Source organism: Oryctolagus cuniculus, chromosome 17, assembly GCF_051225735.1.
Source record: "Oryctolagus cuniculus isolate XC-2025 breed Fujian yellow rabbit chromosome 17, ASM5122573v1, whole genome shotgun sequence".
Lineage (NCBI taxonomy): Eukaryota > Metazoa > Chordata > Mammalia > Lagomorpha > Leporidae > Oryctolagus > Oryctolagus cuniculus.
The window spans coordinates 44,535,871-44,561,671 of NC_142883.1; the positions used below are offsets into that span (position 1 = coordinate 44,535,871).

Below are 25,801 nucleotides of genomic sequence, written 5' to 3' on the forward strand. Positions count from 1 at the left end.
ATCGGAGGGTCCTTGAGCCTGAAGAACAGGCAGGAGATTGGCGTCACCAAAGGGAAAAGGGCCTTTATTTCCATACCTCAGGTAAGCAGGGGAGAGAGCACAGCCCAGAGAGTGAGTCCAGACCGACTGCAGGAGAGAGGGGGCCGGTGGATGGGAGCAGCACCAGGCACTGCCCTTGGGCCCCCAGGTCTGGAGGGGAGGGCAGAGGTGCATGGGGCTGGGAAACTGGAAGAAGAGAGACAGTGCAGGCTCAGGTCACAGAGTGAGGACTCGCGTCCTGCCTGCCTCTGCACTGCCTCTCCAGCTCTCAGCTCCAGGCTTTCCCTCTCAAGCGGAGTTTAGGGCCCAGGCGACCCGACGGACGACGGACGGCGCGGGAGGGAGGCAGAGCTCGGCTAAGCCCCGAGCAAGCGTGTAGGTGGAATGGGTTTTCTCTTAAATAGGTCATTGCACTTCACACGCTGCTGAGGGGGGCCGGGGTGGGGGCTGGCGCACTGCACCGGTCTGTGTGGGGCTCGCTTGGCCCCAACCAGAAGCACCTGAGGGGCCTCCCCAGCCGCCTCTTCACTGCCGGTCCCCAGCTCCGCCCAGCAGCTTCTCCAGCTGCACAGAGAAAAGGCCGCTCTCCCGAGAGTAAAGACGGAGATGAGATTCCCCGGTGGTTCCCGGGGGCCCCAGCTGCCGCCGCGGCCCCCTCCCACTCCCAGGGATGCAGCTGTGATGGGGAGGTTGGGGATTTAAATTAAAAAGTAAAAAGACAGCAGGCACTGAGAAGAGAAAGCCCTCACCCACGCCTCCCTGTAGACCCAGCAACTGAGCTCCGTCCCTGAGCAGGGGCTGAGAAGGAGGCCAGCGTGCCAGCTCCACGCAGCGCCAGACCACCTGCCCGGCACAGCGGCCCAGGGTGGAAGCCAACAGCGTGGCATCTTCGAGGCAGGGAGGAGCAAACAGTTCTCTTTTCAGAAACTCCTCTTTCTCCCACCTCTTCTGCGTGGAGTCGTTAGACACCCACAGCCTGGAAAGTCCCTCTGACAGAGAGGGTCCGCGTGTCCCCCTGCCACTTGCGGGGCTGTGGAGTGGGAGAGCTGTGAACCGCTTGCTTCCCAGGTTACGCGTGGGTCTCCATGAGCTTGGCCTCTGTGTCGCTGTCGCTCGTGTAGTTGTGGGAGTACCGGGCTCTGGAGGTGCTGTCGAGAGCGTCGGGTTCCTCATCTGACCGGTCATGGGCGGGGGACTTCCAGTAGCCGGTGGGGCTGCAGGGCGGGAGGCACAGGGTTTGAGTGAACAACCTTCCTCCCCTTCAGCACCAAACCCCGTGGCTGTGGGGAGGCCCTGGAGCCTGCCAGACCCCCCACCAGAGCCACACAGGGCCCAGGAGAAACCCTCCCCACTCCACGCTTCACTGAGAAAGACACCCCCTAGACAGTAAGAGGAAGGGGCACGCTGTTTGGTGAAAGCTTTAAAAAACTCCCAGGGAAGGGATGCTGGCAAACTGTGGGGCTCAGCCTTGAGCTGGCTTCAGGTTCCCAGTCCTTCCCCTTGGCCGCTCTGATGCGCCAGTTCCCGGGTGGAACTCAGGGATTCTGTGTTTCCAATGCCTGAAGAGTCTGCGGCAGGCGGTCCGTGGATCACACCGACTTAGAGACTGAGGGTCTCTGTGGTTCCCACTGATCTAACGTAGGGGCTCTCTTAGGCCAGATGTTCCTAAAGAGGTTCCAGTTCCTTCTGAGGAGGAGGGGTCTTCCTGCTTGAATACTCCCAGACCCCAACCCCTTCTCAGACTCTGCTCTTGGCCCTGGCGTCATCCGCTCACCACAAGGAATGGTGGCTCAGGTAGCAGGGGCTGGCAGGGCCTATCTCAGGGGGCCCAACGGGACGGCCCCTTTTCTTGACACAACCACCGAGCTCCATGGAGTCTTCATCTGGCCACTGGTTCCACAAGCTCCAGCTGTCCTCCATGTGGGGGAAGCACTGTCCCCCACAGGGAGCTGGATCATGGCACCCGACCAGGGAAGATGGCACCTCACCTGCCAGTTCCACTCACCTCCTCGCTTCTTTTCCTAACTGCCTCCTCCCCTTGCTACCTCCACTGTCTCTGCCAGCTCAAGTGCACTGTAGTCACAACATCACTGCAGAAAACACAGCCCTGGTTCTGCACAGGTCCCTGCAGCTGCAGCCTGCCCTGTACTCTGACAGACAGCAGGGCACACACCTGCCTCCAGATCCTACAGAGCTCCTTGGGCACACAGGGATTCTGGGAGCCCCACTGCCCACAATGCTGACTTAACAATCTTAGGAGAGCCTTCTGTTTCCTGGCCCTTTTAAAGTTTTTATCCCCATACCCCAAGAGAAGGAAACAGGATTCTGCCAGAAAGAACCACATTCTTGGCTTTTTCCAAGGTTTCCGTGAGGTGGCACGGAGTCCTGTGTGTAAGACATGAGCCTAGGCACTAGCTATGCCATCTTATTCTTCACAACAGTCCTGTGAAATATTACAAGGAAGCTGGTTCAAAGAGATGAGGGATCTTGCCCAAGGTCACAGAGCCAGGATATGAACTTGAACCGGACTCAGTCCTTCAAGTCTTTGGAAGGTACCACTCCCCAGCTAGGCTGGACGACTTCGGAAGAAAACAAGACTAGACCTGAATTCTGGTGCTGGCCTGGGTGAGTCCCAAGTATTAAGACAGGTGTGTGTCTCTCTCTCTCTCTCTCTCTCTCTCTCTCTCTCTGCGTCCCGGGGGTGGGGTGGGGGGGTGGGGGGAGGCTGACAGAATACATGTTCAATTATGCAAAGTGGTTCAGGAATGGGGCAGTCTGGTTAATAGTTATTGCACTTCTCATGAATGAATTACCATTTTTAAAAGATTCAGAATAGCACAAAACACATTTCGTACAGACCAGACTGAACAGAAATGAGTCTCACTTTGACGGGCCAAAGGCACTTAAGGACTCTGGGGTGTCTCTGGGACAAAATTACGAAGCTCAGTGATGACTGTGCAGCATCGGGGAAAAAGTGGGGCTATTTTAGCTTTGGGGTTGTTTGATTCTAAATTAGCGGGACGCAGGTCTTGTTTTCATTTTTTACGCAGACCTTCCGGGCACTCGGTGTGGGAAGTGTGCTGTTAGGCAGAGGGACGCCTGGCCTGTAAGGACAGAGCAGGGCTGCTGGAGCCTCTGCCTCAAGGCCCGCCCTCTTCTCACAGCGGGTCTACAAGGCCTGGATGCACAGCCGGATTTCTACGCTGTCCCCTGCAAGACGCAGAGGAGTGGCCGGGGCGGCCGGAGAGAGCAAACCTCACGTCTCCCTCTCGGCTGCTCCGTGGAGCCGTCAGGTCACCCTGGGGTGCTCTCTCGCCAGTCTCCTCAGTGGCTTCTACTGCCGCAGCCATCAGAGAGCCAAGAGCAGGCAGCTCCCTCCTCCCCAGGGCAGGAGTCGGTGCTGGCAATTTGAACATTTTAACCGAATTGTTTAAAAAGCTTTCCTCCCCACAAGCCAGTGTCTCCTGCTCCGCGCTGTCACAAACAATTTGGTAAATAAGCTAATTCCTGCTGGGAGAGCCCAGGGTGGCAGCCCCCCTCCCCTCGACTGCTACCGATGCAGTGTTTGGCTGCAGCGTTCGTGTTCCGAATTCTCGCTGGTCCCCCTCGCCAGATGGGAAGCAGAGCGACGGCAAAGCCGGTGAATGTGTCGGGCGAGGTGCTCCCTCCCAGCCCCCTCCTCTGTGCCTCCGTGGTTGGCTAGGTTCTCATGGGGCACTCCTCTGCCAGCAGGGAGCCCAGCTCCTGCACCTCCTCCACCTCCTCCTCTTCCTCGGAGGCGCTGTCCAGGTGCAGTCTCCTGGTGACTGCAAGGAACTGTGCTGGTGGCTGGTGGCAGAAACGGGCTTTCTCTTTTTTTGTTCTTGCTGTGGGCTCAAGGGTTACAGTGGGCTGAAGGCATTGGGGTCTGGAATCTGCCAGTCACTCGTGGGTGTGAGACGGCCCAGCGAGGCCTGTGTCTCCCCCTGGAGGTGAGGGTGGAGTGCACAGGAGGGTCAGGCCTTCTAAGCTCCCTAGACAGTCAGTCGCCTTGTTCCATCAGCTGACTTCCTGCACCCCAGGGTGTGGGGCACTCAGCAGGGCTGGGAGAGGAAGGCAGAGATGGGAGAACAAACATTGTGCCTCCTGTCTTTCCCACCAAAGAGATGACAATGACTGGCTCCCAGTGCAATGGAGATGCTTCCTGCTCTTCTCCGGAGTGCCCTGCAACCATCTGTCACAGGGAGGGCAGTGACAAAGCAGTGCTGAGCCCAAGCGGTTGGAACAAGTTGGCCACAAGCCTGTTCTGGGTTCGAGTTCCACGTCCTCCCATTCCATCCCCTGTCTCCAAATAGCTCAGGTCACATTCACTTCCACTTGGTCTCTTGTGGTGAAACACATCCAAAGGCAGAATACTTGTCCAGCCACCCCACAGCACAAGCATGCGACAGGTGTGTGTTAGTTCATGCATGTGGGAAATAAAAACCCGTGCCCCAGGGGGCTGCACTCCAGAGTCACACCTCCTGGGGGGCAGCAGGCTCGCCCTGGGAGGGTACCAAGCCCAAACAGCCTCACATAACCAGGGGGATCCAAATGCCACCACCTTCCAGGGGAACTGGCAACAGTGGGATTCCAGTGAGTCAGGCTCTGCCTTTCTTTCACAGTGGGGGTGTGGGCATAAAGGGCCCAACTATGAGATCTCCCCCCTTGACAGGGAGGGGAGCCAGCCGGGGGAGGCAGGAGAGCCAGGAGGGGGCTGTCACTCAGCGGGTGCTAATTTCTATCCGTTAGAACTTCATGAGATGAGCAGCACCGAGGTGACGCCCATGTGTGGGCTGCGGGTGGGAGGGCTGGGGAGCGAGGCAGGCGTCTCCTGGGTCTGCTATGGGGTGTGGTGCCGCGTGGGCTGCAGCCTGCGAGCCTTATGCTCTGAGGCTTGCCAGAGAGGAAGGTGGCTTTGCAGGGCGGGAGGTGGGGAGCTGAGCAGAAGGCCCCCAATAGCTTATGGCCACTGAGGCACCTGGAGCCAGCCTGTCAGGGACACCGTCTAAAGCGCCTGGACAGGTGCCGCCTGGCACGCAGTCATGTCATATCCCCTACGTGCTCTGCACTGAGCCACGTGGAGACGCAGCTCAGGGCAAGGGTAGTGGAGTTAAACAAACCCCATTCAGATTCTGGCAACATCACTCCCGGCTGTGTGAGCGCAGCAAGTGACTTAACCTCTCTGTGCCTCGGATTCCTTGTCTGAGTGAGGGGCTAACGAGACCTCCGTCGTGGGCTTGTGAGGTTAGGTGACCAAAGCGAGGCTAGGATCTAGGCCGTCCCCGGCCCACCATAAGGACTGGGTGGGTGGGAGCTATGAGCACCACCTGCAGCGCGGTCAGCCGATCCAGCTCATCAGGGTTCCGAGTGACAAACCTGCTCAGCTGCCCCCCAACCCTGGGTGCCCGAGGTAGCCGGCAGGCTCTCGGAGGCCAGGCAGGCAGGAGGGGTCTGAGGTGGTGGCGGGTGGGGCGGGGAGCGTTAGTGCACACCGGTGGGTCACACCATGCCACACTCCACGCCAGGTGCCACCTACTGCGCTAGTCGCTCTCGGGCCGGTACAGGTACCGCATCATCAGGCTGTCCACCTCTTTCTTGCGCTTCTTCTCCGCCTTCCTCGACTGCCGCTGAGCCTGCCCAGCCTCCTCGCTCTCCGCCCCCGGGCCCTTCTTCACGCTTGAGCGGCTGTGGCTCGAGACCGTGGAGCCGCTGGATGAGGAAGAAGAGGAGGAGGACTCCGACTCGGTCTTGGCTCTCTTCCTTCTTGACTTGGACTTCTTCTTGCTCTTCCGGGAGCGCCCCTTCTTCCGCCGCTTGTGCTCCGAGTCTTCAGAGCTGGAGCTGGAGCTGGAGCTGGAGCTGCTCCTCCTGCTCCTATGCTTGCTTCGGCTCTTGCGGCCGCCGTGGGAACGAGACACGTCGGCTGCGGAGGCCGAGCGGCGGATGCTGGCGGCTCGCTCCGGGAGGTCCAGCTGGGCGCTCCGGGCACTCTGGATGCTCTTCCGGTCATCATCTTCGGAGTCGGGCTCCAGGCTGCTCCGCTGGAACGGGACGGGTTTGTAGCTCAAGACCTCGTTGATGGCAGCTTCCAGGTCGGGGTCCAGGTAGGAGTGGCGGCTGATGGGGCGGACACTGGCGCCAAGAGGCTCGTCAGCAGCTGAGGCCAAGCCGCGCGGCTGCGGTGGCACCGACAGGCTGCGGGCCAGCGACGGGTGGCTGTACTGTGACTGCGCCTCGCTCAAGGCCACACTGGCTCCATCGTCCCAGTCATCCAGGCAGCTCCGGCCCAGGGACAGGCGGGAATCAGGGCTGTCCCGGCCCAGGCCTGAGACCCGGCTCAAGGAAGGGCTGAGGGTCCCAGGCAGGCTGTCGAGGCGGGAGGTGCTGCGACGGGCACTTGGGGAGCCTGACAGCGAGAAGCTCAGGGAGGAGCGGGCCCCGTCCTCGCCAGAGCCCCGGCGCGTGGCTGAGGAGGCCCGGCTCACGGGCGCAGAGACGGCTGAGGCCCGGTCGAAGTCTGAGCCGCAGCGCTTCTCCAGCCCGCGGCCGGCTCGGCTCCTGGCCTCGGAGAACACTGAGCCATCGTCCGGCTCCCCGGGCTTCCCGGCTGCGGCCGGCTCCTGCCTGGGCCCAGCACGGGGCCTTCGGGGGGGCCTCTCGGGGGAGGCCGCGCGCTCGCTCAGCGTGGTGAAGAGCGAGTCCTCATCCCCGGTGCCCCCGATGGAGTCCTTCAGGGTGAGCCGTTTCCGATAGCTCAAGGAGCTCAACACGGAGGCCGGCCTCTCCTCCACCCCCTTGCCCTCCTTGGGGAGAACATTAAGGGTCGATCTGAGGGAGGGAGGGCCAAGCAGGAGAGAACCAGGAGAGAGAGAGAGAGAGAGGAGAGAGGAGAGAGGAGCAAGCGTTAAACCTGGAGAGTAAAGACTCAGGGGGCGGGAGGCGAAGGGAAGAGAAAACGGCAGCAGCCTGGCAGAGTGGTGGTGAGAGCGTTGGAGGAAATGAAGCAAAATAATTTGCGTCAGTGAAAATAGCTTCATGGAGAATGTCATGTAAATTAGACTATTGTTCTATTTCATCACTTTTCCCCCTCTAAAACGTTTAGTTCAATTTATTTCATTGTCAACTACCTGGAGCCTCGTGCCACGCCGTGGTGAACGGCAATGGGGCGGGGAAGGCGGCACTATCTGCAATAACAAAATGCTGTTCGGCCGAATAAATTTAACCAATTAGAGGGGGCCGCTGGGTGCTTGGGGTGAGGGGCTGGACTTGGGGAAGGGGCCTCTAGGGAGCTGGGGAAGTGGGGAGGGGTGCTACTTTTTCTACCCAGTCTACCTGCTGTCTCGGAAGGGGTGGGAAGGTGCTTTGCAGGATCAGAATCAGCCTGAGCAGGGGGGGACTCTGGGTAGGGGACAGCAGGGGAGTGGCCAAGGAGGCTGCCATCCTGGCCAGTGGCTGGGGTTGGGGAAGGGGCACCTTGCAGGGGCAGCCGTCTGCACGATCAGAAAGCCATGACTGGGCAGCAGGGAGCAAGTTCTCCCAGTGGGTGGGAGTTACAGGAAGCATGGGGTGGGAGGGGGGCGGCAATGAAAAGACTGGAGGAAGGAGACAATGGGCAGAGAGAGACAGCAGTGCGCCTGGGGCTAGAATGGGCATCAGGGCAGCCTGTGTCTATCCTGCTATTCCTATTAAGATGGCAGAGATCCAGAGCTGGCCAGGGCCAACCCTGAGCAGGTTCATGGGAGCCAGAGTCCCTCTTGTCTCACCCCAGACTCAATTCCAAGGGCCCAAAGCGTCGGGTAATTCAACCAACATTTGCCGAATGGATAAGTAAGAATGAAGTTAAACCTATACCAACCAAAGCCTCCTGCCTCAAAGGAAGCATTACCTGGGAAGAATAAGGGGGCGCAGCTCCTGGCTAAGAACCGGATGAGCTCCAGGTAAGTGGCGCAGATGGCGTGAGGCCTGTCCCTTGGGGACCAAGGCACCACTCATCTGTTCCTGGTGATATGAGATGGCTTTTTCCTCCCAGCTCAAGGTCATTGCACTCACCTGGAGCTCTTCAAGCTGCCGTCATCGGAAGCTGCCTTGGACTGTCCCTTGTTTTTCGACAACCAGGACTTGACCCCGTCAACCCGGTCCTCCAGCTCCGAGTCCACATCTGAGTCTCCCTCACTGTCAGGAGGAGAAGCAGAAAGGTAGGCAAGCCAGGCAGGAGGGAGAGCTGAAGGGGAACAGGGTGCCATGGGCAGGGGCGGGATGCAGGTGGCATGCGTGTCGTGAGTTGGGGAGGAGAACGGGCAGTTAGGAGGAGCACACCATTCCGAGGAGCCTGCCCCACTCAGCAGGCCACGCTGTGAGACCACAAAGACCTGAGGAGCAGGGAGGGCCGCACAGCCGGGTGTCAGTACGACCAGCCCAGGGAGGAGAGGAGACCGCCCACTCATCAGTTATAGGAGCACGGTTCTTGGTTAAAAAGGGGGCACCCTGGGCCCTTCAGCGACTTCTTGAGGCTTACTCTGCTGTTTCTCATCTGCCACACCCTAAACCGTGGCTACGGCGGCTACCATTTCCCATGCCTTTGATCAAGAGCTGGGCTGCAGCTTCATGTGACTTCAAGTTGGCTTGAACCTGGATGTCTCCCTGGCTGATTCCAACACCGACCCAGGCACCAGGTTTAAGCCCAGGCCATAGCCTGGACCCACCCTGCAGCCTCCCTGGACCTTAAGCACACAAGAAGACGGGGGGGGGGGGGGAGGGAATGCATTTCCCAAGGGACTAACAACAGCTCCAAGAGACCCAGGTGGGCTCAGGAAGTCCCAGATGGGGGCTGTCTCTCCAAGTCTCCCTGTCGCCCCCACTGTCAGGCAGCCTCCATCTGTGAGCCTCCAGCCCTTGCTCTCCAGTGCTGCTCCTGGCCACACTGACCCTAGCACTTTCAGGATTTCTGAGGCTGGAGTCAAGGGAGCCCCTCACGACACAGGTGGGGTTTGGAGACAGCTTCTGACTGTGAATGCTTCTAAAATCCTGCAAAACGCCTGCTCTCCAAGTTCGCCTGCACGGATAGGCTGGGATTTCTCCTTGATGTAAATTTCCTTTCATCTGTGTCAACAGGAGCAGCCCCATTCCTGAATTATGTTCTTGAATAAATAGTCACATGGGCTCATGCATGCGCACGCACGCGTGCACACACACACACACACACAGAGAAAACCACCAGACCTTGTTTTGGGAACTGTGAGAGGGCCCGACCCGTGTGATTTTGTGTGTGCGTGGGTGGGGAGCAGAGGGGATAAGCAGGCATATTTTATGGGCTTCCGTCACACACAGAACTGCAACAAAGACGAGGCCGGCTGATGCCCCGGGTAAACAGGAGTTTACCAGACAGCCCCGAAACCACTAATGCAAGCCGTGTGCCCATGTGAGCCTGGCAGATTTACTGCAGTGCATGGGCCCTATGGAACGCCAATACCACCTGATTTATACACCCGTGCAAAAAACCTCCCTCTCTAGCTCCAGAGCCTGTAATTTATCACCGCCGTTCATAACCATATTGATTGCCTTTAGAAAGGAGGTGCTGTATGCATCGCAAAATCTATGTCTACATGTTAAAAGCGTTTCTGTATAAATCTCCCTTAATACTGCCCTGTTTACGGCTTTCATTAAGGTTATGGCAATAACAACTGTATCTCTAAGTAAATCGAAACATTATTTTTCTGCCCGCCTTAGCGCACTGGCTCGATAACTTGGAGCTGGGGCCCAGAGCTGCTGCAGAAGGAGCCGCGCCACCTCTCTGCCATCAGCGGGAGCCCGCTTAGCAATGCACGTCCCCACGCGCCTGCCTGAGTGCAGGCTGGGGCGTGTGTGTGTGCGCCTGCGCCTGCGCCTGTGCACTCAGCAGTAGTTTAGAATGTGCTTCTAAGTGCACATTTTATCAGCCCTCGAAGCTCCCACTGCCTGCGGATGGCAAGGCCAGGACCCACTGGGGACAGATGGTTGTGCATCCAGAATCCAGAATACGAATTTTCCTCCTTGCACTCAGAGCAGCGAATGGGTTGGGAAGCTGGCCTGCCTGGTCTCGCCTTGCCTTCAGCAGCAAACATCTAGACAATGTTTGGGTTCTTTTCCTTAAATAATCAGGCCCGTAAACAAACTCCAGGGGCAGGCAGGCTCAGGGGGCAGTTGAAATTTTAAATGGCCGGAATTAAACCTCGCGTCAAATACAATTTATGTCCGGGCTCATGTGCTATTAGTTAACTGGGAGCCGAATCGCGGGGGAACAAACAAACGGAGACAGAACGGCAGGGGATATTAATTGTGTGTGACAAGCGGGCTCCAGCGGCCCTCTATCACTGTTACACACTATTACATTTATCATTAGCTCTCCTGGAGTCCTCTGCACGGCCGCCAGCCCATCCTGACCAGGGGAGGAGGCCTGCCAGGCGAGAGCGAGTGGGGGAGGACACCCAAGGCTACACGAGAGAAAACCAGCTCCAAACACCAACCCGGCAGCCCAATCTGCCTGCAGCCCTATGCTTCTGCACCTGCTGGCCAGCTCCTGCCCAGAGAGAAGGGAAAGACAGGGGCGGGTTTCCCTGGCTTCCTGCCGCCTGACAGACAGCACTAAGGCAATGCCTGGGTCCCTCTGTCCAAGGTGTCCCCAGAGAGCCAGGTAAACACATGTGGCCCCGCTCCCTTCATTGCCACGGCAGAGCAGCGCTGATGAGCTGCCTGAAAGCTCATCTTCCCCACAAGGGACCGTCTGAGCCCTCTCCTTCCACCCTCCCGTGCCAAGAGAAGACAGTGGACCTCTGAAGACAAAGCACACCTGCTCCTTTCAGGAGGCGCCCCCTGCAAAGGAGCCCAGGGGTGCCCACAAGGCCAGCCTAGACCCCCAACCCCCACCCTGCCAGAGACCTGGGCCAGGGAGGCAGCTGAGGGTGGAGAGGGCTGGGCTCAGGGAAGCAAATGAGGCCGAGCTCCCTTCCCGGTCCTGCCGACCCAAGTGTAGCTCTGCCCCGGCCAGGGTCCAGTCTGAGTGTTAGTGTTAGAGACCAGCAAGGGAGGAGAGTGTGGGCCGTGGGGCCATGTGCGTGTGGCATGCAGCGGGGGCCCCGCACAGCACCCAGTGTTAGGGGTGGTCAGACACCCGCGAGGAGAGGCAGAGAGCGCATGCGCTCCGGTCCTCACAGTTTGTTCTTTCTTTTCTGATACTTGGTCACCATGTCCTGCAAACTGGAAACAGAAAGAAAATGGTGGGCAAGGGGGCCGGAGGAAGGGACAGATGGAACAATCAATGGGCAGGCCAAGGCGGACCCTCAGCAAGAGATGGCTCTGGTTGGCCACGAACGGGCAGGGGGAGGAGTGACTGTGCTGTCCTCAGAACCGGCCAGCAATGCTCCCTGCCCCCACCGAGCAGGCTCACTGGGCCACCCCGGCCCTGCCTGCGGGATGGGGGAAGGTCTCTGGAGCTTCTTCAGGGCCTGACCCCACCCCGTCTCTGCTGGTCTTCCCACCTCTCGACTCCATCTGCAGCCAAAGACTGCAAATCTCTCCCTCTCCTAAACCATTCACTGGGTGAGTTTTACGAGAGCAGGTCTCTGGCATGGTAACACGGCACCATCACCTTTAAATCCTGCTCTCCCGAGAGAGCAGGCGCCACTGGAAATGCGGCTAAGCGGGGGGATAACTCATCTCGGATAGGCGGAGGCGGGGAGCTGGGTCCTCAGGAAAGTGTGGGGAGGGGTCCGGGAGGCGCAGGGACAGCATCTGTCTCTGTTCAGGGGGTCTGGCAGCCGGGGGAGGGTGGGCTGGTGGCGGTGGTAGGTGGGAAGTGGGAGGTGATGAGGAGACAGGGTTTCTGCCACGAGGCCCGATTGCAGAGGCGTCAAGAGACCTCGAGGCAGGCTGCAGACGCCACAGAGGCTGCCCCCACCTGTTGATGAGGTCCTCGTTCTCATCACTCTCCATCTCATCCTCGATGGCAGCCTGCAGGTCCCCGATGCGCTTGAACGCCAGCTTCAGATCGGCCTGCAGGCTCTGGTTGGCGGCCTCCAAGCTTTCCAGGTCCATCTCCTAGGAGGGAGGCGGACAGTCCGGTGTGCCGAGCGCCGGTGCCTGCCCCTGCCACCCCACAAGAAGCCTGCTCACGTCTCCCCTGCCTGGAGGAGCTGGGTGGGCACTGCTTGAAACCTGCACAGCCGCTCTGCTCTGCGATGCTGGGCTGTGGGGGCCTAGCCCTACCTGCTGGAGACTCTGGGGTCCCCCCTGGCTCCTCAGCTGCCCTCAGGGCTTCCTGGACAATCCTCTGGTCACACTCCTCCCCTCTCCAGTCTCTAAATGCTCATTTCTTTGCAGCCCTACCCCCCAGCAGCCTGCGGGGAGGTGGACACTCAGCAGCCACTCAGGGGGCTGCCTGCGTGGGCCCCACGGGGGTGGGGGTGGGGGCGGGCATTACCAGTTCATGCTTCTTGCGGCTCGCCTCGGCCTCCTTCCTGGCAAGCTCGCCCATCTCCTCCTTGGTGTCCCGGAGCTGCCGCTGGAGCCGCTTGTTCTGCTCCTTCTCCCTGTTCTCGGCCGCAATGCGCTGATCCCGCTCCTCAGTCAGCTTCTCCATGTTCTCCTTGAGCCGGCTGGCCAGGCCCTGGACCGACAGAAGGGGCAGGCAGGCCCATCAGCCAGGCAGAGAGGGGCTAAGGCAGGAATCTGGGTCAGGGAGCCTGGGCTCCAGCACAGCTGGCTCCTGTGCTCAGGGGTCGGGGCCTCGCTGAGAGGCGGGGGACCAGGAGACCAAGCAGGGGCGGGCTCTCAATCCCCACACCTGAGCTCGGTGCCCGTGCCCTGCAGTGGGATACTGAGCAGGAAGAGGCTGCAAGACAGGGGCAGGCGGGCTTGAGGGAAGGAGCCTGCACCTGGTTCTGATCCTCTCATCCCACCAGCAACTGTCCCCCAGCCCCCCACCCCCACCCCTAGGATAACGGAGCCAGGCTGTGTGGACTGCTAGGGGCCGTTTGTATTGAATGCTCGATAAATCTAAATCATGATCATGCCTTCCCAAGGGACAGCGTTAAGGGAAAGGACTAGGCCCAAGAGCAACGGACAGAAGTCCAGCAGGTCGGCCCTGTGGCCCCCAACCCAGGGGCCTCTTTTGCCCCTGGACATCCCTCGGGCCTCACTCAGGGGATCAGAATATCACCGGCCATCCTGGGGCTGGTGGGGCAGGAATCGAACTACCAAGCTCCAGTTCTCTCCAGTTCTCCTGAGCACGGGGTCTCGACTGGGGAGGCTGTCACTCCGCTCTCCTCCTGTTCCCACCCCTACCCTCACGTCCGCCCTGCAGACCGAAGCGCTGACAGGGAAGGCAGCAGGAGGCTTGGCTCCAACCCTGTGACCACAGCTCCCAGGCCGGGCTGACGCAGCCCAGACCCACGTCCCTGAGCCCCAGAAGCACGAGCAGGAGGGTGTAACCAGGGCCGGGGCGGGGGGGGGAGGGCCGGGTGGGCGCCTGGCTGCCTCGCTCCTGCTTGCTGCCATGTCAGGGAGGGAGGGGCCCAGGCAGAGAGGACGAGAAAGGGCTGAAAGCACTGAGGAGCAGAGCTGAGGGAGAGGAGGAACCGGGTGGACAGAAAGGGGAGTCGGGCTGGGAGAGGAAAAATACGACGAGGGGAGAAAACGTCGGGCAATGGCAGGGCAAACCAGAGGAGAGGCAGAGGCAGAGGCAGAGGCAGAGGCAGGAAGGGTGGGAAGAAGTGAGGAATAAAGGGGATCACAGGCAGGGGAGGAGAGCGGCGAGATGAGAGCACAGACTTCAGCCCTCACAGACGCGCTGCCGCCCGCTGCATATTTATGACCCTGCCAGGGAGCAGGGGGACAGGCAGGGGGGAGCGCGTGTGCAGGAAAATATGAAGACGAAAAGCTAAGCTGCTCTGGTCCCTCGGCAGAAAGCAAGCACGGAACCGGAATACAAAGCAGGCAGGCTCCGTGGCGCCCAGAGAGGCCCCCTCCCCGGCAGCCGGCCCCGCGGCTTTGGCAAGGGCCTCGGAGGAGTGCCCAGGGCCTGCCCAGCCCCACGGAGCCAGCCTGCATCACTCCAGCAGTGGGGGCGGCTCTGCTCCCGCTCCCTGCGGCCGCGGACCCACCTCCAGCCGCTTCACTTGCGTCCTTTCGAACTCCAGGCGAGTCTCCAGCTCCCGGATCTTCGCTTCCTGCCTGCTCACCAGGGACTTGTCCACCATGGATTGCTCCAGGAACTCTACCTGACTCTGGAGCGCTTGCAGCTGGGGAGGAGGGGGCAGGATGGGAAGGGATAACTGAGCCCAGGAAGGGAGGAGGCGGAATCGGGGCAGGCGACGTCACCATGGTGACCAGGAGGCCAGGGCAGGGAGGGACACATGGCGAGAGTGGAGGGAGGCCGCTCTGGGTCAGAAGCGTCCCCCACTGGCCCCAGTGCTTGGCACAGATCTTGCCTTCTGAGAGAAAGGAGAGGGCTAAGGCCCAGAGAGGGAGCAGACGTGTGAAATGAGGCAGCAAAGCCAAAATGTCTGCTGTGGTGACGTGGCTCCACGCCCAGCTCCTTCCGCCGGTTTACGCTGCCCTGTGGGCTGCCCACGGCAGAGAGGAGCGCTCTCAGTACCGTGAGCCTGGGGCTGTCCCCACTGGTGTGGCCCCTCACCCTCTCTCCAGCGAGAGAGCCCCCAGCGCCCACCTTCTCCTGAAGCTCCTGCTTCTCCTTGTTGGCCTCTTCTAGCTGGGCTTGGAGGTCATTCATCTGAGCCAGGTCCCGGGAGGCCTGGGGAAGGGGTGACAGCATGGGGTGCAGGGTCCTCTAAACACGGTCCAATCCCCAGATAGGTTCACACGCTGCAGTCGCCCCAGAGAAACGGCTGCACGGGGGAACCGGGGGAGGGAAGAGGGTGGGGGGGCCGGCAGGACGGCCATCGCGGCTCGGGTACCTGAGCCACGGCCGCCTTGTGCTTCTTCATCAGCTCATTCATGTCCTCCTGATCCTCTTCCAGCCGGTTCTGGATCTCATTCTTCTCACGCTGAAGCCGGCTCAGCTGCTCCTCCAGCTGGACAGAGGCAGACAGATCAGAGGGCATCGGGCCCGGCGTGCCTGCCCAGAGGCTCCAGGTGGCCAGTCAGGGCCGCCTCCCATGCCACTCCAACAGGTAGGGGAGGGGCTGGGGGGGGAGGGCGTCAGGCCCACCCCTGGAGCGGCTTCCAGGACCCAGGGTGCTCAGAGAGCTGCTGCTGTTGTGCCCTGGGCCAGGCGATGAGGGGAGGGGCTGGCTCTGCAGCACAGGCAGACCCCGGGCTTCTGGGCTAAATGACAGCCGCTTTCTGGCAGCTCTTTGGAAGCTAATGAGAAGGCAGAAAAAGCCTGCCCAGAACAAATGACCCATCATCCCGGCACTGCCAGCCCAGGCCCCGACCTGCACGCACTCTGGCCGCGTCAGGCCCCGTACGTAGAAGGGCCCCTGGAGTCTGGGAAGCTCCCTGGCTCGGATTCTCTGTCCCCTGGGACTGCCCACTCCCCTCCTGGCCCCCAGAAGCCAGTCCACTCCTGGTGGGGGAGGGGACGAGACAGCCAACAGCAGCTTCAGGAAATGAATGAATCTATTAGCCTGTAATTCCAAACCAAAATGACTGCGTTGGCTCCTTCTCGGCCCCATCCATCTTGTTACTGGGCTGTGGGGAACTGGGGAAGCCTCTGCCAAGAAATTTATTAACTCGGATTTAAATAAAATGGTAATTTTATAACAGCCTTTTTTAACACAATTAAGGAATTTGAATTACTCACCTGAAACTGCTGAGGAGCACGAGTGTCACGGGCACAAGCTAAGCCCCTGAGACTGACATCTCTCAGCAGCTGGGTGCCCGGGGCCAGGGCCCTCAAAGCAGGCCGCCCAGCCCCGCCCCCTCCCCTGCCCGGCGCCCTGCCCGAGGAGGTACCGGGGGCCGCATCCCCGGTGGTGGATCCTCTGCCGGTGGATGGGCCGTGGGAGAGGTGGGAAATTAAAAGGGAGGCATTAAATAAGAGCTCTAATTAGCTGCCGCCTGGGCTTGTCAGTGGGCCGGGCAGGGGAAGGGGAGGGCAGCCGAGCCATCCCGTCCTCTTATCGGTGCTTCTGCTAATCTCCAGGCACCTGTTTACATCCCTCAGCCACATTAGCTGCTTTTATTTATGGTGTCGGGGCCTGCAGCCAAGCTCCCACAGGCAGGTGGTTAAGCAGGGAGATGGGTCCTGGCTGGCTCCCTCTTCCACCCGCCCCTCGACAAGGCCTGTGCTCTGAGTTGGGGGGCAGGGATGGGAGGCCTGCTCTCCTGGCAGACAGCCCTGGTGTGAAGGGACCTGTTGGGGGGTATCAGGCATCGCCATCACGGCTCTTCTCCCGCTCAGTCCCCCGGGCCCAGCCCCGTGCACCCTGCATGCTCACCGCAGTCTTGGTTTTGGCGATGTCATCGATCTGCAGGTGCAGGTCCTCAATCTCCACCTCCATTGCTTTCCGTGCTTTGACGGCTGCCGCACAGGTGAACTCTGACTCCTCCAGCTGGAACCAGGGCCACCCCCACCCCAGGGAGAGACGTCAGCCATTCCCTGGGGGCAGCAGGCTTGGCAGGCTGCTGGAAGGTCAGAGGGAGCCCAGTGGCTCTCCTCCCCGTCCCCCTCCAGACTTTCAGACCACAGGGCCGCGGCCGTGCTGTGATCATGCATGGGCATCTCCTCCCATGATGGGGACCGGGCCCCACCCCCGCCACCCAGAACAGCATGTACAGACTCTCGGGAATCTGCCTGCTACAAGTGGCTTCTCCCCACCTCCCCATCGCCCTCCTTCAAAAGCTACCAAGAGGAGCAAGGGGGAGAGAAAGAGAACTGCGAAAGTGAGGCCTGCCGCCCCTGGGTGAGCGGCCTCCCCTCGGCAGGGCACCTGGTTCTTGAGCTGGGCGATCTCCCGCTTGCTGGGCGCGCTGTTCTTCAGGTGGTCCAGCATGACCTGCGCGTCCGCCAGTAGCGCCTTGGTGCGCTTCAGGTCTTTCCGAAGCCGCTTCTCCGACTCCAAGTCTCGCCGGCTCACCTGGGTGGGCACCAGCAGTGAGGACGCCCTCCCGTCTGCCCCAAGCCCACCCCTCACCTCAGCCTCACTCTCAGGAGTCCCCATAATGAGCAATGGCACAGGGAAGTGCCAGGATCAGGCCAGCCAAGGAGAATGGCCTGCATGTGGCAGTGGACAGGGACTGCCCCACCCCCAGTTACGACAATGAGTGCTGCAGAGCACCCCTGCCCCTGTGTTCAGCTTCCCACCCCAGCCCCCAGCCCCCAGCCCCCCGCCCACAGGTATCTACCTGGTCGCTGAGTGCAGTGAGCTTGCTCTCCAGCTCCCGCTTGTCCCGCAACACCTTCTGCTTATCCTCGTATTCTTCTTCCAGCTGCACCTCCATCTGCTTTAACTGGGGTACCGAGGACAGAGACCCATCCGTCGGGTGCCATGCAGTCCCCTTCCCTCTGGGTCCCTCAGTGGAGCAGGGCTTAGCATTGACGACCCCAGAGAGGTCAGAACCCGAATTCCAGTTCCCAGGGGTCCAGAGTACCCAGCCACTCATAGTGGCCCCCTGAGCCAGGGTAGGCTCCATCCCCTGTGGGACTGCTAGCACAGGGGTGCTGCTGCCGCCTGCCATAGAAAGCTGGCGGCTCTTGTTCCTCAGGGGCCCAAGCTTCTCTAGACTCTGCCAATGCCAATGCCAGCATCCCGACATTCTTGGTCCAGCATGGCAATGGGAGACCACATGGCTAAGGTAGGAAAACCAAATCCTTTACGGCCGGCCCAGCGCTGTGGCGTAGCATGTAAAGACACCGCCTGCAATGCCAGCATCCCATATGGGTGCCAGTTAGAGACTTGGGTGCTCCAATTTCAATCCAGCTCCCTGCTGGTGACCTGGGAAAAGCAGTGGAAGATGGCCCAAGTGCTTGTGCTACTGGCTACTGGCCCAGCCCTGGCCATTGTGGCCATCCAGGTGTGAAGCATTGGATGAAAGGTCTCTCTCTCTCTGCCTGTAACTCTTTTAAATAAATAAATAAATTTTTAAAACAAACAAACAAAACCCTTACTGAGGTGGATACTTGGCATAGCAGTTCAGATGCTGAGTTAAGACACCCACGTCCCATACTGGAGTGCCTGAGTTTGATACCTGACCCTGACCCTGACCCTGCTCCTGATTCCAACTTCCTGCTACTACAGACCCTGGGAAGCAGAGGTGATGGCTCGAGTAATTGGCTTCCTGACACCCACATGAGAGATCTGGATAGGTTCCTGGCTCCTGGCTTCAGCCCTCCACCGGCATTGCAGGCACGTGGGGAGTGAGCCAGGGGCTGGAAGCTCTCCTCCCCATCTATCTACCTTTCTCATTCTCCCCATCTCTCAAGTTAAAATGAAATTAAAAACCCTTACTTTGAAGCAGTGTGGGGGAGCAGGTGTTGGTGTGAGACAGGTAAGTGCCCAGACGCCTCACCTTCTTCTGGCACGACTGCCGGGCCTCCTCCACCTCCTCGTCCCGACTCTCCATCTCCTTGGAATGGGTCTGCCTCATCCGCTCCATCTCCATCTCCAGACGCAGCTTGGCCTGCAGTGGTTGGCGGAGGGGTCAGGGTCCCTTCCCCAGCAGCCCACTGCCCCTCCCCTGCCTCGCAGCTCTCCTGGGTCTCAGGAGCAGGTGCACCCAGCCAACGCCCTTTGCTCGCCCCTTGCTTCCCTGGCCGCAGGCTTCTGCCGAGAAGTGCGACTCCCTTTACTAAGTGTCTGGCACTGGCCCAGAGGCAGGCTGCTGGAGGTGGGCACTGTTCTGCAACTTTTCCATTTGGCCTGCAGGCTCTAGCTCCCTGAACTGACTTGGGGGCTCAGCGGTGGGCCAGTGGGGTGGCCCAGGGCTTGCAGGCTGCCACGCATCCCACACCCCTCACTACAAGAGCTTGATCAAGATTTGTTTTTGCAGAAAGCTCTGTGAGAGCTTAATTGTCTTCACACTGTGGCTGGCATGGATCAGGTGCTCACTCAACATTTTCTGAGTAGGTGAGCAAGAGAACAAGCGGATGAATGGATATGGGATCCTGCCCTCCTCTGGCCCACACCCAGGGCTGGCTGTGGGGCTGCTGGCACCTCTGGCGACATCTCATCCCTCCCTTGGCCAAGCCCTCCAGCACCTGTTCCAGCATCTGGATGGTCCCCGCCTGCTCGTCTAGCTCCTCTTCCTGATCCTTGACCTTGGCCTCCAGATCCCGGAGCTGTTTCTTGACCTTGGCCAGAGAGGCCTCGTCCTTGGATTCTTGGGAAGAAATGTCCTGGAGCTCAGCCTCTAGTGAGACTACCTTCTGGGTAAACCCTGCGATGTCCATGTCTTTTTCCTGGGGCGAATGAGAAGACCAGGTTGGTGCTGGGCAGCGAGGTGGGGCCGGGGCACAGAGCACAGGTGGAGGAAGGCCCCGCCCACCTCGAGCTGCTGCTTCAGGCTGAAAGCCTCGGCCAGGAGCATGTCCTTCTCCCGCTGCAGCTTCTCCCGCTGCAGCTTCTCCCGCTGGGCCTCGTCGTGCGCCTGCGAGAGCTCGCTGTCAAACCTGCAGGGGCGCGGGGCGGCTCGGTCAGACACCCAGAAACGGTGCCACCGACGCGGACAGGACACACGCAGGGCTGGGGGTGCGTGCAGCCCTGGGTCGGGGCTGGTGGTGAGGCGGGGGTGACGTTCAGAGGTCACAGGTCAGGCTACGTCTGGGATGGGGGCATGCCATTGAGGGAGCCCTTTCTCAAGATGGACTAAAGGAGCCCTGGGCTGGAAAAGGCAGAGACGCTCTCCCCAGGACTCAAGGCTCTACATCTTCTGTTTCAACAAAGCAGAATGAGGGGCCAGGGCGAGGGCAAAGTGGGTACCAGAATGGGTGGAAGTGGATGCCCTGCCTCATCCCGCTCACTCTCCACAGTATGATTCAGCAACTGTAGACGAAGCTGCTGGCTCCTGCACCTGCCTCTGGGCTCCAGGCACTGGTCAGGATCCCCTGCCCCAGCAGCACCCTTGTCCCCAAGGGGACACCCATGCCTGGCTCCAGCAGTCCCCAGCGGGCGGTGTGCTCCAGTAGGCACATAGTTCAGGGCCTCTGTCTCTGCTCTTCTATTCCCACACTCCCATCTCCCGCCCAGTGACTCCAAATAAGGAGCAAATGGCTGAGGTTCCTGCTAACCCCTTCCCTGAATAGTTAATCAGGTTCCCATGGAAATCGAACCACCCCCTACCCCCACCCCCACCCCACATCAGAAGAAAGCAAGAAAACTCCAGGTGGCTGAAAGCTAATAACCTGCCCAGCGGGGAGCACGGCGACACGGTAAATAGGGCTGGCACTGGCACCCGGGTGCCGGGAAGGGGGTCCCACAAAGGGTGTCTGCCTTTGGGTAAAAGGGCAGGTGGGGGTGAGGTGAGGAGGAGGGAAGCAAGTCCTCCAGGTGCCTTCCTGCTTCCCCTCTTCCCAGGTGGCCACCTTGTGAGGAAGATGGCAGTGCGTCCGGGAGGCCAGGGGTGACCCGGAGTGCTGGGAGGGCTGCGGGTAGAGGGCTGCCCCTTCCCAAAGGCTAAGGGCACCTCTGCTGAGAAGCCGCCCCTGCGGAGGGGAAACGGGGCTGCTCCCGCTCCTCGGGGCCCTCCTGCTGTTGCCAGGGTGTGTGGGCTCCTCCGTGTTGCTAATAAAGGCGCCCCATTCCCATCCGCAGTCAGGGAAATTAATTTAGATTGGATTTTCTCCTGTGAGGCTGCCCCCCTCCTTGTGTCATTACCGTAATGAGATGGAAGTGGCGCGGTAGTTTAACGACATTAGTCGGGAGAGTGTTTGTGTGGCTGAGGCAAGTGCAGAGCTGGGTGGGGGCACGGGGCAGGGCCGGAGGCAGTGACGGGCACATACGGGGGGAGCATGTCAGAGTGGAGGCCTGCACAGGCCTTCGAGGGGGACCTGGTCTGTGTCTCCCCTGGAAGTTGGGAGTGAACCCTTGGTCACCTGCCAGGACCTGTGACCGTGCCAGCCAGGCCCCTGGCCAAATTCAGGTCCTCCCATGGAGGAGGTGGAGGGAGCCCTGTCTGTGGCTGCTCTCTGGGCCCAGGATGGAGGCCCACCCACCTCCTCTGCTTCTTCTCCAGCTCATGGTTGCGGACCTGCTGGCCCTCCAGGTGCAGCTTGGTGTCCTGCAGCTCCCCGGTCAGCCGCTGGCACTTCTTCTTGAGCTGCTGCAGAGCCCGCTGGCTCTCGTCACTGTCTGCCTGTAGGTCCCCGAGCTAGGGTCCAGGGAGGGTACATGGTCAGTGGTGTGGAGAGGGAGGGGACTCCTGGGGAGGAGACATAGAGCCCGGGGCCTCCCGGGAACCCGAGAAGCTGTCCCCGCACTGAGGGGCTCACACGCCAACCTTCCCCGCTGCTCCTGGGGTCTGCCTGCCTCCAGCCAGTCATCGGGCTGGCACACGGCCCCGGCCCTGCCCGCGGCCTTACCCGCCTCTCCAGCTGCCTCTTGCTCTGCTGCTCCACCTCCAGCTTGTCCTCAAACTCCTGCTGCAGCCGCTTCTTGGTGAAGTCCACCTCCCGCACTGCCCGCTCGTACTTCAGCCGCCACTCGCCACCTGCACGGTTGAGAGCGGGCAGAGGTGCTGAGAGCCCCCAGGAAGGGACAGAAGGGAAGGAGGGCAGGGCAGGAAGGAGGCCCCTGGGAAGGTGGCTTCTTCCCAAGGTGGAAGCCACGGGCCGCCCACCAGGAGCAGACTAGAGGGGGTGCTGACTTCTACCCAGTGACTGCTAGGCCTCTGGCCCTGACACGTGTCCTCGTCGTGATGATCCCCTGCATTTACCTGCACCTCTACTTTCTCATCTGTTCACTGCACCCTGATCTTAGAGGGGCGTGAGGGCCCAGGGGTGGGCACCAACACGGGCCTCAGACCCACCCGTGTCATCGTCGTCCACCTCGCCGTTGAGCTCGGCCGCCCGGATGAGCCGGGCCTCCATCACCTCCATCTCCATCACCTCCATCTGCTTCTTCAGGGCATCGTACTGGCTCTGCGGGGTGGCAGGGAGGAGATGGCCGTTTCGCACTCACTCAGAACTACTCAGACAAGGTCCCAGGCAGGCTCAGGACTCCAGTCTCCCCGGGAGGCCGGGCTAGTGGTGAAGATGCCGAGTGTCTCTGGGGGGAGCATACGGGCAGTGGGGTGTGGCGGTCACAGCCCGCTGTCCTCGGCCTGGCCCTGCCCTCACCTGCAGCTCCTTCATCTCCTTCTCAGCGCGGAGCCTCTCGGCAGTCTCGGCGTCCAGCAGCTGGGAGGCGGACTCTCCTGTGTTACGCTCATCCGTCAGCTCCGATGTCAGCTCTGAGATCTGGGGTTGGGGGGAGGGAGACACCTGCAGCTACAGCGCCCGCCTTGCTCAGCCAGAACACGCGTGGGCAGCGCTCCCGGGCCGGGCCAGGCCGGGCCGGGCCAGGGCCAGGCTGCAACGGTGGGCCCGTCTTCCTGGTGTGCCCGGCCACTCACCCGGGTCTCCAGCCGGTCGCTGTTCAGCCGCAGCTCGTTCCGCTCCTTCTCCACCTTCTCAAGCTTGCCCCGCAGCTGCTGGATCTCCTCCTGGGGGGGGGGGGGGGGACACAAGGAGGCAAAGTGGCCAGAGGCACTGCGGGCGCTTGGGGCTCTGGGTCTGCACCCCTGCACGGTGACAAAGCTAAGGAGACAGGGACCAGGACTCCAGCGGGGAGGTGTGTCTCCAACAGGAGGGCTGCTGCCGCCTAGGGTTCCTGTCCCCAGACTCTGAGGACGTCCCAGATTTTCTCCTAGGAGATGACCCAGGGGCTTGGCCAGCGCCCCCAGAGGGACGTCTGTTTGACGGGCAAGGTGCAGGAACGCCAGCTCTCTGCACGAAACCGAGTAGCACTGGGGGGGGGGGGGGACCAGACTCTCGCCCCAGCGTGTCCTCGCAGACTTGGCTGCCCAGGGCCGCCCTTACGTCCTTGCTCCGGATCTGCTCCTCTGACAGCTGCACTTCGATGAGGGGCCGCACGGTGGTGAAGAGCTTCCACCAGGGCCAGTCCTTCACCCCCCGGTTCTTCTTGATGTTCTTCTGGACGCAGCGGATAGCCAGGTCCTGGATCTGCAGTCGGGTGGGTGTGGCACAAAGCAGGGCTCTCAGTGCCCCCGGGCCTAGCCTGGCACCCTGGCCCCCAACCCAGAGCCCCTCCCAGCCCCTGCCAGCCCCCAGCCGCCCGCCTCTCAGGGTAGGGAGCACTGCACTGGGCACCCACCACCCCACCGTCATTAGGATCATCTCATCTGCTTTATTTGCTGCCTGATTATTTCCAGCACCCTGGCCTAGCTGTGCTATAAAACCTAATCTTGCTGAAACACAAGAGGCGGCAGTACTGGCTGTTTTATGGACTTGCTAATAAGAAAAGGAGTCGCTGACACAGCTCCTTAATCTTCATGGAGCAGCCTACGGTGCAGAGCCCACCTTGGCCTGGGCCCTGCTCCCCTCCCCCTCGACACGGCCCTCCCACCAGGCCACAGGGCCCTGTGCTAGGCACACCCATCCACGCACCACTAGCACCTGGGAGCTGCCCGTTCCCTGCCCTGGGCTGGAGCATGGAGCCCCCGGGAGTGGGAACCTCTTCTCCCCAGGTAATAACCCAGAGCCCCAGGATCAGCCTCCTCCCCCTGCATTCCCGTGAAGGCCAGCTAGGCCCAGGCAAGGCACCTTTCTCTTCTTGAAGTGCTGGCGGGCGAGGTAGCCCCTGCAGGCCGCCTGGAACAGGGTCAGGTGCCTGCTGGTCTGTTCGTCCCGCTGCTCCTCCAGCCTCGCCAACGTGCCCGCCCGGAAGAACACCTGTGTGGAAGCAGGCAGGTGAAGACAAGAGCCCGGGGCCGGGGCAGCCCTGCCGAGGGAAGCCAGGAGCTGCAGGAACAGGCAGCTGGCCCTGGAGGCTGGCAGGCTGGGGAGTGTGGCCCTGGGTTGGGAAGAGCCTGAAAATCCACTTGTCCAGGAGAGGAGGGAGGAGCAGGAAGAGGCCCTGGGAAGGCTGAGCCACAGGGAGGCTGGGATGGGAGGTTTGGGAGGGGAGGAGCGAGCTGTGAACGCTGACTTCCAAGAGATGGGAGGAGAGGAAAGGCATAGGGAGACACCTGGGGCACGGAGAGCCATGGCTTCTTCCCTGGGGACTGCAGACATGGCCTTGCCCTGTGCCACACCCTACCAAGGCCCGCCCACCGCCCACCGCCCCACCTGCAGGATGTCAGAGGCCTGGGATCAGGTGGAGCGGGTAGCTGTGAGAGGAAGACCCAGGGAGTAGCTGCAGAGGAAGAGGGGGGCACACGGCCGTGGGGTGGGGGGGGCTCCTGCATTCTGACCCCCACCCGCACTCAGTTTCATGTCAGGCGGGCTCCTCTTTCACGTGCCAGCGCCCCACCCCCACACTCCCAGGGTTTCACCCTGTCATGAAGAAGCCAGCAAGGTGGGCGGGGGTTGGCAGGCAGGGGGACCTGTCATACAGGTTTGGGGGCTGGAGGAGGCAGCTGAGCGCCCCCACGCCCAGCCTTTCCTCATGGCACTGAGTCAGGTTTCCCCACTCGGAGGAGAGGAGTGAGGGGCTGGGAGCAGCGGGCAGGTAAACAAAGGACTCGGGTGTCCTGGGAGAGGGCAGTGACTCCACCTGGCGCAGAGAAGGTGTAATGGCCAGGGGAAGCCAAGGCTTGCCGAGGCCCCCTGCAGGGCAGAGGGATCTGCCGAGAAAGGCACACCTCTGGCCCGGTGACCGCCCCAAATCCACAGCAGGGCTAAGTTGGGTCTCCCAGGGTCTCAGGCCCTACCTGAATCCCCCCTTTCCTTAATATGTGAGTCTGGATTCTATCTGTGGGGGAAGGGAACATCAAGTGCCCCCTGGAGGCGGGCAAACCTGCCCGGCGGGCACACAGGAATACCTAGGAAGGGCAGGTGCCAGCGCAGAGGACAAGGAAGGGCCCGCAACGCATCGGGAAGAGTGAAGTCCTGAGGCTACAGCAGCGAGCCGCAGCTCCCTCCTGAGCCCCCGCAGGGCTGAGGACCCTTCTGCTCATCGGGAGCACACTCAGGCTCGTCTCCCATAGGAATAGGCACAGTTTACAAAGTCAGGGGCCCCCAGTGCCCCAGAGGCCTTGCCTGAGCCCTCAAGATCCCGTGGGCGCCGATGAAGACCCCCTCCCTCCTCTGAAACAAGGTGACAGACACATGGGGGCTCCCCGCTCCCCAGCCAGTGCTAACCAACAAGACACAGGCTTTCTTTCCCAGACCGGATGTCAGCAGCAAGCATCCAACTCTGCACCCTGAGCGCCAGCGGGCCCTGATTCTTGTGTGATCAGGACACAGAAGGGCTGGGATGGCAGCTGGGGAGAGGACCAGCCCGGACAGGCCTCCTCCTGCCTAACTGGTGCCTGAGAACCCGGGCCCTGGCTTGGAGGAGAGGCCACCCCCGGTGTCAGCTGGCAGCAGCCAGGTGGGAGAGTTGAGTGAGCCAAGCCCGGAGAGGCCGGACAGCTGAACAAACCCTTGACTGCAGATGGTCCCAGCAAGGAAGCCCAGCCAGCAGACCTCTGAGCTTAGAGGGCCAGGGCAGACAGAAAGGAGGCAGGCACACAGAGAGGCACAGCGGGAGAACCCAGGGACTCCAAATGCAGCAGAGAGAGGGTAGAGAGCAGAGGACTTCGTAACGTG

The 25,801-nt window shown here is 61.0% G+C and overlaps 1 protein-coding gene across 22 annotated transcripts in view; it reads right to left on the minus strand.

The window, feature by feature from the left end:
• Positions 1-37: 37 nt before the first annotated feature.
• Positions 38-25,801, minus strand: part of MYO18A (myosin XVIIIA) — a 96,305-nt gene continuing 70,541 nt past the window's right edge. For 15 of the 22 annotated variants that reach the window (XM_051825385.3, XM_051825383.3, XM_051825381.3 and 12 more), the window contains 22 exons: positions 23,813-23,941; positions 23,069-23,212; positions 22,603-22,692; positions 22,328-22,447; positions 22,018-22,129; positions 21,572-21,699; positions 21,206-21,360; positions 19,540-19,663; positions 19,253-19,453; positions 18,565-18,675; positions 17,401-17,505; positions 16,986-17,132; positions 16,494-16,607; positions 15,009-15,125; positions 14,762-14,845; positions 14,196-14,333; positions 12,515-12,700; positions 11,993-12,132; positions 11,248-11,292; positions 8,110-8,232; positions 5,597-6,888; positions 38-1,253 (listed from right to left, as the gene is read on the minus strand). In XM_051825385.3, coding sequence (XP_051681345.3) covers positions 5,601-6,888; positions 8,110-8,232; positions 11,248-11,292; positions 11,993-12,132; positions 12,515-12,700; positions 14,196-14,333; positions 14,762-14,845; positions 15,009-15,125; positions 16,494-16,607; positions 16,986-17,132; positions 17,401-17,505; positions 18,565-18,675; positions 19,253-19,453; positions 19,540-19,663; positions 21,206-21,360; positions 21,572-21,699; positions 22,018-22,129; positions 22,328-22,447; positions 22,603-22,692; positions 23,069-23,212; positions 23,813-23,941 — 3,801 coding nt within the window. In that variant the 3' untranslated portion in view covers positions 38-1,253; positions 5,597-5,600. The remainder of the gene's footprint in view (positions 1,254-5,596; positions 6,889-8,109; positions 8,233-11,247; positions 11,293-11,992; positions 12,133-12,514; positions 12,701-14,195; positions 14,334-14,761; positions 14,846-15,008; positions 15,126-16,493; positions 16,608-16,985; positions 17,133-17,400; positions 17,506-18,564; positions 18,676-19,252; positions 19,454-19,539; positions 19,664-21,205; positions 21,361-21,571; positions 21,700-22,017; positions 22,130-22,327; positions 22,448-22,602; positions 22,693-23,068; positions 23,213-23,812; positions 23,942-25,801) is intronic. The other 7 variants (XM_051825390.3, XM_051825389.3, XM_051825394.3 and 4 more) reach the window with 5 other exon arrangements.